The sequence below is a fragment of the Myotis brandtii genome, unplaced genomic scaffold (assembly GCF_000412655.1).
Source record: "Myotis brandtii unplaced genomic scaffold, ASM41265v1 scaffold344, whole genome shotgun sequence".
In the NCBI taxonomy this organism is placed as follows: domain Eukaryota; kingdom Metazoa; phylum Chordata; class Mammalia; order Chiroptera; family Vespertilionidae; genus Myotis; species Myotis brandtii.
Window position 1 is genome coordinate 6,940,143 of NW_005363247.1, and position 11,380 is coordinate 6,951,522.

The following is an 11,380-nucleotide window of genomic DNA, read 5'->3' on the forward strand; positions in this document are numbered from 1 at the left end:
GCGGGGGGGGGGGCGGCGGGGATCCCCTACCCGCCCACAGCCTTTCTTGTGCTGCAGGCTTTGGGGAGCAGAATCTGAAACTTGCAAACTTGTTTTACCCTGATGAAAAGTAAAAAGTGCATTTTCTCTTGAGGCCCCGTATACACACACGTACAGCACACCACATAGATATGCATATCATACATATAAAACAATACTTTAGTGAATAAAATGTGCTCTGATAGCGTCTTTGCAAACCTTTTGATTATTTTTATTGCTAGCCTCGATTCATTAAATTATTTTACCACTATTAATGAACGATCAGTCTATAACCCGTTTGATTTAATAGTAGAGAAAATAACATTCTGCATCTCCACAAAAGCTTGTTAGTTTTCCAGCGGTCATTTCCCAACTCACCGCAAGTTTGCAGGAATTTGTGTTTGCGTGAGAAGTGAAGAAAATTAACGTGTTGGTTTTTTTTGTTGTTGTTTTTTGCCCAGGTATCTGATAATCCTTTTAGTGCTGATTTAAGTTCATTAGTTGATATACTTGAATTCACTCCCTGATGATATTCCAGGGAAATTGTGTGCGTGTTGTTGAATCCTAAACTTGAACAGTTTTTGAAACTTTCCCCAAGCCATCAATCAACAGAATATTACTATCAATATTACCTGATACTTAGTATTATTGCATGATTTTAAAACCATTGCCTGGACAGATGTTTGGTTACTAATTATGACATTTGTTCATTATCCCTGGGAGTTCGTGTGGTCACATAGAGAGTTGGTGTTAAGCTTGTCTGGTACTAGAGTGCTTTTCATCACCATTGTTGTATGGCCTTTCTCCTGGACTGACCCATGATGATTACAGTTACATAATCTGGATATGCCCATCGGACTTGAGAATATTACTAAAGTAATCTTTATGGTTACCTAAACTTACGGAACAGGCAGTATTGGAGAGTAACATGTAAGAGAGTGCTCTTGAGATCAGAGGGAAAGGAAGGACGCAGGATTGTGCAGAGCAAAGTTGGGTCTTGTTGCTGTAGATATGGAGGCCTGGGTTGACCGTGTGGGTAGTTCTCACACTAGTATGATACCTGGGAACTGATTCCAGTGGGGAAGGCGCCAGGCCTTGGTGCCCGCATGTTGGATGGCCGTTAGTTATGGGCTGCTCCCCGAATGGGGCATGGTCTTGGGCAAGGAAACTCTATAGCAGAGGCAGTATTCTGTTCTAAAAGGAAATGTGGGTGGTGCATCACAACATACTAGAAACTTCCAACGATGGCTGGGTCCTTCTCATTATTTAGGTCTCATACTTCCCAGAGAAACCTTCCCTGTCCACTCTATCTGGAGGAGGTCTCCCTTGTTATTCTGTGTCTCAGGGTTTTTTCAAAGCACATACCACAATGTGTAATTATTCATATTTTATTTTCCAGTATACTTTAGCCTCCCCCACCAGATTAAACTTGAAAGGCACCAGGGATTCTGTTTTATCTCCAGATTGTATCTCCAGATCTTTCATAGTCCCTGGCACACAGTAAATACTCAGTAAATACTGGTTCAATCAGTCCATCATCCTCCAAAAGAGCTTTTTCAGAAAGTCCTTTAATTTATTTACTATATTCTAATGAATCTAAGTGGACCACTGCATTAAATTCTCTGGGTTTTGAGCCAGATACTGATAGCCCTTCTATACTTGTTTTTAGCTGTTGAGGATTTTAGGGTCATATTGAAGTCCTTTGATGTTTATACGTTTTAAGGTTAAAATTAAAGGAAACAATTTTCTTTTTTCGTGATGCGATCATTGTTAATTACATTTCTTCATTCCAGGATGGAAGGCTAACATTTTATCCAGGAAGTCAGGTAGTGAAACTTCCTTTTATCAACTTCATGAAAGCACATGGCACTTCCTTTCTGAATGCCTACACAAATTCTCCAATCTGCTGCCCATCACGTGCAGGTATGAACATGCTTAATATTAATGGAAGAAAGTGGCCACACACTGAAAATAATTTTACAATTTAAAATTATTCCCAAAAGTAGTATAGCAAGTAATATTTGGCATTTAATAAAAACATTTTAAGTGTTTTGGGTTTTAAGGTATGTATTGGGTATTGGGGTTAGATTTTCTAATTTATTTTTCCAGAATAGGAATTTTTATCATTTAAAAGGGTGTTTAGTTCATGTGTTACTATTTCATTTCCTAATGATTGAGTGTCTAAGAATCTTTTGACCAAGCAAATGAGGAAATATTTATATTTCTTGGAAGAGTTATATTTCCAAGGAAGTTTTTCAGTAAGAGTACAAGGAGTTGGGTGGGGACTTCAGAATGTACCATAAAGTAGTTAGAACTTGTCATAAATCAGGTTTATCTGAAGTTTTCCATGTTATTTCAGATTACATCTCTTCAGGCTCAATTCACTTCTATCCCAATCTAATAATTTTATTATAGTAATTTAACAAATAGGTATGATTTTAATGGCAAAACTTGTTTCCGTGACATTAAGCCATGAATAACTGAGAAATGGGGAAAAAACTGCCATTCTTATACTATATCTTCTGTCTCTTCTCTGACGGTTGTTTTCCTCATTCTAATCTAATACATGATTGGTTGCTTTGGAACTCATAAATAGCATTCAACAATTTGTTTTTGTCTGTAAGTTCCCAGCATGATATTCTCTGCGATTTGAGTCACAAGTTTCTTTGCCTGCATTTTCAGTACTATCAACTATATAATCACCAATGATTAAAGGAATCCTGAACTATATTATAAATTACATTTCAATGATGAAGGGCCAGATATATTAAAAAACAGTGTTGTTACTTTTTTACATTTCCAGAACATATTTAACTAAAAATTCACATGTTTTCACTCCTCTCGCCTGCACCCCACCTCCCCCACCATCCTCAACCCCCACTTCTGGCAACCATAGGCAGTTGAATTTGATTCTTTTTAGATTCCACATATATGTGAGATGGTACAGTATTCAGTACTTTACCTAACTTACTTCATTTACTATAATGCCCTCAAGGTGCATCCATTGTCGCAAAAGGCAGGATTTCCTGATCTTTTATAGCTGAATATTAGATAGATGATAGATAGATAGATAGATAGATAGATAGATAGATATCACATCACATTGATTTTATTCATCTCTTGATGGACACTTAGGTTGTTTCTGTCTTGGCTATTGTAAATAATGCAGTGAACGTGGGGGTGCAGGTATTTCTTTGAGCTAGTGACTTAATTTGCTCCAGATGTTTACCCAGAAGTGGAGTTGTTGGATTGATTATATGATTTTTTTGGTGTAATTTTTTTAGGAACCTCCATAGTAACTTCCTCAATTTTCCATAGGGGTTTCACCAATTTAGATTCCCATCACCATGCATGAGGGTTTTGCTGGGTATTCTTTTCTCCATATCCTAGCCAATACTTGTTATCTCTTGTCTTTTGATAGTAACCATTCTAACAGGCACAAGGTAATATCTCATTGCAGTTTTGATTTGCATTTCCATCATGATTAGTAATATTGAAAATGTTTTCATGTACCTGTTGGCCATTTCTAAGTTTTCAATGGGAAAATGTTTATTCAGATCCTCTGCCTATTTTGTAATCAGTGTGTTTTTTTTGTTTGTTTCTTGTTTTTTGCTATTGAGTTGTTTGAGTTCTTTATATTTTTTGAATATTGACCCCTATTCAACAGATGATTTAAAAATTATTTTTCCCAATCATGGGTTGCCTTTTCATTTTATTGATAGTTTTATTTGCTGAACAGAAGCTTTTACTTTTATATAGTCCCATTTATTTATTTCAGCTTTTCTTGCCTTTGCTTTTGGTGTCAAATCCAAAAACTTATTGTCAAGATCAGTGTCAAGGACCTTACCTACTATGTTTTCTAGAAATTTCATGGTTTCAGGTTTTATGTACATGTGTTTAATCCATTTTGAGTTGATTTTTGTGTATGGTGTAAGATAAAGGTTCACTTTCCCCAACACCATTTATTGAAAAGACTAGCCTTTCCCCATTGTATATTTTTGGCTCCTTTGTCATAAATTAATTGACAAAATATGCATGGGTTTATTTTTGGGCTCTCTATTCTGTTTCATTGATCTATGTGTCTGTTCTATAACAATAACATACTAGTTTGATGATTATAGATTTGTAATATAGTTTGAAATCAGGAAGTGTAATGCCTCTAACTTTGTTCTTCTTTCTCAAGATTGCTGTGGCTATTCGGGGTCTTATATGGTTGCATACAAATTTCAGAACTGTTTATTCCATTGGTTCTCAACCTTCCTAATGCCGCGGCCCTTTAATACAGTTCCTCATGTTGTGGTGACCCCCAACCATAAAATTGTTTTCATTGCTACTTCATAACTGTAATTTTGCTACTGTTATGAATCGTAATGTAAATATCTGATATGCAGGATGTATTTTCATTGTTACAAATTGAACATAATTAAAGCATAGTGATTAATCACAAAAACAATATGTAATTATATATGTGTTTTCCGATGGTCTTAGGCGACCCCTGTGAAAGGGTCTTTCGACCCCAAAGGGGTCGCGACCCACAGGTTGAGAACCGCTGGTTTATTCTATTTCTGTGAAAAATGCCATTGAAGTTTTGATAGGTATTGCATTGAATCTGTAGATTGTTTGGGATAGTATGGACATTATAAGAATATTAATTCTTTCAGTCCATGAGCACATATTATCTTTCCATTTATTTGTGTCTTCTTCAATTTCTTTAAACCATATCTTGCAGTTTTTAATGTACATATCTTTCACCTCCTTGGTTAAATTTATATCTAGGTATTTTATTCTTTTTGATGCAATTATAAATGGTATTTTTTTCTTAATTTTTCTTTCTGACAATCCATTGATTTGTGGATTTTAAACCATCTTTGTATTCCTGGAATAAAGTCCAGTTGATCATGGTGTATGATCCTTTTAATGTACTGTTGAATTCAGTTTGCTAATATTTTGTTGAGAATTTTTGCATCTCTGTTCATCAGGGATATTGGCCTGTGATATTTTTTTGTATTGTTCTTGTATGGTTTTAGTACGAGGGTAATGCTGGCCTTGTAAAATGAGTTTGGAAGTGTTCCCTCTTTTTTTTTTTGAAGAGTTTGAAAATGACTGGTATTCTCTTTTTAAGTTTTGGTCCTGGACTTTTCTTTGTTGTGAGGTTTTTTATTAATGAGTCAATTTCCTTACTCATAATTGGTCTGTTCAGATTTTCTATTTCTTCATGATTCAGTATTGTTTGGTTGTATGTTTCTAGGAATTTTTCCATTTCTTCTAGGTTATCAAATTTCTTGGCATATAACTTCATTGTAGTCTCTTATAATCCTTTGTATTTGTGTGGTATCAGATGTAACATCTACCTTTAATTTCTAATAGTATTTATTTCAGTCCTTTCTTTTTCTAGGAAAGTCTAGCTTAAGGTTTATTTTGTTAGTCTTTTTTAAAACCAACTCTTAGTTTTATCAGTCTTTCCAGTCTCTATTTCATTTATTTCAACTCTGATCTTTGTTATTTCCTTTCTCTTACTTCGGGCTTTTTTTTCTAGTTCTTAAAGATGTACAGTTATTGTTTATTTGAGCTCTTTCTTTTTTCTTAATGTAGGTGTTCATCACTATGAAATTCCTTCTTACTAGTAGAACTACTTTATATGCATCCCATTAATTTTGGAATGTTATATTTTCATTTTCAATTGTTTCAAGATATATTTTGACTTCTCTTTTGATGTTTTCTTTGACCCATTGGTTGTTCAGTCGCATATTACTTAATTTCCACATATTTATGAATTTTCCAGTTTTCTTCATTGTAGTCAGAAAATTGCTTGATATGATTTCAATCTTCTTAAATATATTAAGACTTGTTTTGTAGCCTCAGATATGATCTATCCTGAAATGTTCCATGTGTACTTGAGAATAATATATTTTTTTCTGTTGCTTTTGGCTGGAATGTTCTTTAAATATCTGTTAAGTGTATCTGGTATTACAGGTAGTTTAAGTCCAGTGTTTCCTTATTGATTTTCTATCTGTTGTTGAAAGTGGGGTATTGCAGTACCCTAGTACTATTGTATTGCTGTCTGTTTTTCTCTATAGGTCTGTTAATATTTGAAGAAGGATTTATTGACTAAATAGTTGTAGAAAATGAGATAATTAATCATGAACTACTTAGTGATTATTTTTGTGATTAAAAGATGACTCTAGAACAGGGGTGGGCAAATTTTTTGACTCGAGGGCCACAATGGGTTCTTAAACTGGACTGGAGGACCAGAACAAAAGCATGGATGGAGTGTTTGTGTGAACTAATATAAATTCAAAGTAAACATCATTACATAAAAGGGTACGGTCTTTTTTTTGTTGTTTTATTCATTTCAAACGGGCCGGACGCGACCTGCGGGCCGTAGTTTGCCCACAGCTGCTCTAGAATCAGACAGGCCTTATATTTAATTCCAGCTGTATTTACCTTAAGCAACTTAAACTATAAGCATTAGAGACTCACCTGTGAAATGGAAATAGTAACTCTTTGCAGAGTTTCCGAGGTAATCAGAAATGTTAGGTGAAGCACCTAATGCAGATATGTTTTATTCCAGAGCATGAGCTCTAAACTAGTAAACTCTATTCTCTCTTGCAGTAATTGTCTTAATAGTTAACACAAATTTTTAAGCTTACACTGATCTCTATTTCTTCTTCCCCCCCCCCCCCCCCCCCCAGCAATGTGGAGTGGCCTCTTCACTCACTTAACGGAATCTTGGAATAACTTTAAGGGGCTAGATCCAAATTATACAACATGGATGGATATCATGGAGAAGCATGGGTACCAAACACAAAAATTTGGAAAACTGGATTATACTTCAGGACATCATTCCATTAGGTAAAAAATAAAACAAAAAATAGTCCTCATAGGCTTTTCTCTGCTAGAACACAAAAATGTACCCTTTTTGACTTTTTAAAAATTTCTCTAATAAGGTAAAATTAAATCTCTTAACCCCTCAATTGTGTTAATTGGTTAAAACATTAACTTTCTTTAATCTTCCTAAAATATTAAATTTGCTAATATGCTGATAATTTTTTCTTAAATATTAAAGGTCATTAAGATATATATTAATCTGTTTAGCCCATGATTTATTTTTACTGAAATTTTGTTATATAATGGCTACTTTATTAATTACTTTACAGTTTTCTTGCTACTTGTTTTTGTGAGTTCATTCTAATGTGAGTCTATTGTAACTTCGTTTTTTTTTTCTTTTTTCATTTTACTAAGTTCTCAAAACCAGGTAGTCAAGCCTGGTTGATAATAGTAGAGATCTAGAAACAGATTAACTACTTTTGAATTCTAGTTTCTCTGTCTACTACTAACCTGTGGTAGTATAATCTTGGAAACATTGTCTAAGCTCAGGAACTTTAATTTCTTTGTTGTAAGGATAAGATGAAATAATATATGCAGAAAAGAGCTAACACAGTAGGTCCGAAACTTGTAGCCTTAGAAAGACCTGCTTTCAAAGTTGGCCTTTGGCTGACATCTGGAAACTTGAATTTCAGGAGTGTTCTACATTCCCTAACTGATCAAATGAATCACTGTGTACCTAGAGTGTTTGTACAATGTGGTTCATTCTGAACACCTGATTTCGCTGTGGGAGTCTGCAGTTTTGGTATGTTCTCGGCAGAGGGTGTCTACATAATGAGCCCACAATGACAACTTGGGTATTAAGTCTCTAATGAGCTTACCAATAGACAACACTTTACACATATTTTCGTAGACAGATGCTGGATGAATTAAGTGTGTCCTTTGTGACTCCACTTGGCAACTTGTACCTTGTTTCCTGTGGAATTACCCTAAGCATATTTTCCCTTTGCTGCTATTGCATTGTGTCCTTTTGCTGTAATAAGTCATAAGTGAGTAAAACTCTTTGTTGGCCCCATGAGTCCTCCTAGTGAACTTAGGTGTGATCTTGGGGTCTCCTAACACTTGTGACTCCTGACACAAATTTATATTAAGACCTCAGAGCAATACCTCGTGCCTAGCAGGTGCTAGTTAAGGGCTATGGTAAATATAGTAGTGATGAGGATGATGCTAATGATTACAATAAGAGCCAGAGAAATATATTCAATAAAAGTAATGGTGCATGTAGTGAGATAAATAGTGTTCCCCAAAAATTCACATCCACCTGAAGTTTCAGAATGTGACCTTATGTGGAAACAGATCCAGTTTGTAGATTCAATTGGAGGTGAAATCATCCTGGATTTAGAGTGAATCCTAGTCCTATCAGAAGAGGAAAGGACACATACACACAGAGAAGACGGTGTGGAGACAAGAGACGCATTTGGAAGTGATCGCATCTAAAGTCAAAGAATGCTAAAAGATCACAAGCCAAAGAATGCTAAAGATTGCCAAGAGTTACCAGGGGCTAGGAAGAAGCAAGGGGATATTCTTCCCTAGAACCTACAAGCTACGGTTCTCAACAGGTGTGCTGCGGCACACTGGTATGCCGCAAGAATTTTTAAAACATGCAATACTTGACTACTTACTCATGGGCACTGGCCTGTTATCCCTTAGATTATCAAATTTTAAGAAATGACAACAGCCAACCCAACAATAGCCATCTGGTGTGAATGAATCAAAAGTGTACCTACTTTTTGTCAGATGGACAAATAATATATTTTTTGGTGTGCTGCAGAATTTCTAGCCTCCAGAACTGGGAGGGAATAAATTTCTGTTGTCTTAATCTATGCCGTTTGTAGTAGTTTGTTAGAGCAGCCCAAGGAAACTAATACAATGACTTTTGGGTAAACAGATACTAAAATAATCTAGAAGGACTGAGTAGAGCAGGTCTTCCAATAATGTCCTTTTGTTAAACCCCTCATTTCATCATGATGTTGATGAGATGCCATAGGAACATAATGCTTTTTTGTATCAATTGGCCAGTGGTAAAGCTGGTTTTGTTTTATGTCATTTCACTAAAGTCACAGAAACCATCAATGATGTTAAGGGAGGACTTAACTGTATTAATCTTGCTCTCTGGTTAATGTTAAATTTCTTTCCTTCTCTGTCTCCCGAAATCTAAAAGATATCAAGACTGGAATCCCAGAAGTAATCCTGATTCTTTTTCCCCACCACTGTCTTCTAATCCATCACCAAATATTGTCAGCTCTACTTCTTAAATATTTCTCCAGTTTATTCACTTCTCATTATCTCCACCAAGTACTATCATCTCTTGCCTAAACTATTGAAATGGCCTCCCAACTTTTCTTCTGACTAATTTTCTATAGGCAGTCAGAGTGATCTTTTTAAAATATACATTTGATCGAATGACTTGCCTGCTTAAAATTTTTCAGTGGTTTTTATCTCGGCAGGTAGGCTAAAATCCCAAATCCACAACATTGTTTATAAGACCCTACAATAACCTAGCCCCTGCCTACCTCCAGTCTCATTTAGAACCACTCACTTTCTCCCACAGTGTGTATTTGGTCTTCCTTTAATCCTTTAAAATTTGTTTTACTACCTCTGGACAGTTGACTGGCTAGTTCTGCCGAGCAAAACGTTCTTCCCCTCCTCTGCCTGGCTAGCACAGCAGAAAGAAAGGGTGGGAAGGGAGGTAAGTGTGGTGGGAGGAGCATAGGCTTTGAATCTGTCAGAACTGTTAGATGCCCAGCTGCCTGCCTATCATCCTTGTGACCTTAAGTTACTTGACTTCTCTAAGTGTTGGTTTTCTTATCTGTAACTGGAACTAATAATACCCACCTCATTGGATAACTGCCATTTTAAAATGAGTTAATAAGATTATATTTAAAAATTAAATGAGATAATACAAAACAGTTCCTGGCACAAAGTAAGCACTTAATTAAGGTAAAATAGTGTTGTTGTTGTTGTTGTTATTATTAAAATGGCTTAACCAGAATTGTAGTTTAATACTTACATAACTTTTCCTTTTTCTAAAGTTCATTACATTGCTGTTATTTTATTGTTTCACAAATTTCTCTTTAAAATCCTCCTTTTTATAAAATAAGGCTAATCCAAAGTAAAATACAACTATTCATTTTATCTTGTTTGAAATTCTTCCTCTTTGTTCCTTCAATCAATCCAATAATAAAAAGAATCTGGACTTGAACTCCCTGTTATCATAATTCTGTGTGAAATGGTTAAAATATGATCTGAATGTTATTCTTCTTGTGATAATAATGCTTGGAGGGGGCAAGGACCCTCCTTTTTCATTGCTTTATTCCCATCGCCAGTAGTGCTAGTGCATTATAGGCATACAATTAAATGTTTGTTGAATGAGTAAATGGAATAAAAAGTTACATTGTCTACCTATGGCTTAATACTTGATAAGCATTGATGTTCTATTTAACCCAGGGTCATAGCACCCGTCCATTATTAGTGTTTTGTATATATCTTCAACTAATAGAATATATCCTGTTTTTCAGTTCTTTAATATTTTAAGTATCCTTAATTTTCTTAAGGTCTTTCTCATGTGAAATTCTAAAATTAGAAAAAGGAAAAGTTGGTATTTCAGAGGTCAGAGATGGTTTTTAGAATAATAATTGGTTGCAGCATATTTTCACTGTGCTCCTCTCCCACCAGAGCTTAGGAAATTGAAATAAATAATCAGGACTCTACTTATATGGGTACTGTATGTACCCACACAGTCATATGGCCGACAAGTAGATCAAGGTTTCTGTTAATATATTTATTGAACCACCTACTATGTACCAGACACTATTTTTAGATGATGGGAATATAGAAGTAATCAAAACACAAAAATCTCCAACCTCATGGAACTTACATTCTTGTGGCATTAGAAGAGAATTTAAACAAGCTACTGTCTTATCATTCCTAGCTAAAAGTTTAAAACCTAGAATCCAATTCTTTTTTATTTCATCTTACCATCATTGTAATTATATATGTTCTCAATTCATATAGTTTATGTTTTCCTCACACAAATTCACAAGAGGCAATTTTAATCCCCTCAAACAAATGAAAAAATAAAAGACCTACTTCCAAAGTGAGAGGATTGCTTTGGAAAAACTCTTAAGCGAGAGCTTCTAGCAAAAGGAATCAAATCATAGGCTGCTAACAACACTCTTTCTATCCCTGTCAGGCCAGCAGACCAACAGGATCACAGGCTTTGTAAATAAAACTGGAGAGACCAAGAGGAGAGGGAGAGAAGTCAAGAACAACAACCACAGGGCCCTCTCTCAGTCCCTCAGAACTCTGCAGGCTAGTGAATAAGTCTGTGTTTACCTCACCATATCCACTATCCTATCTAATAAAAGAGAAACATGGTAATTAGCCGTACCTCTGCTACCCTTCCCATTGGCTAATCAGGGTGATATGCAAATTAACTGCCAGCCAAGATGGCGGCCGGCAGCCAGGCAGCTTGAAG

At 35.4% G+C, this 11,380-nt stretch overlaps 1 protein-coding gene across 1 annotated transcript in view; it reads left to right on the forward strand.

The window, feature by feature from the left end:
* Positions 1-11,380, forward strand: part of ARSK (arylsulfatase family, member K) — a 30,283-nt gene that overhangs the window by 509 nt on the left and 18,394 nt on the right. Inside the window, exons 2-3 of the mRNA XM_014543935.1 lie at positions 1,729-1,941; positions 6,711-6,870. Of these exons, the coding sequence (XP_014399421.1) occupies positions 1,729-1,941; positions 6,711-6,870 (373 nt within the window). The remainder of the gene's footprint in view (positions 1-1,728; positions 1,942-6,710; positions 6,871-11,380) is intronic.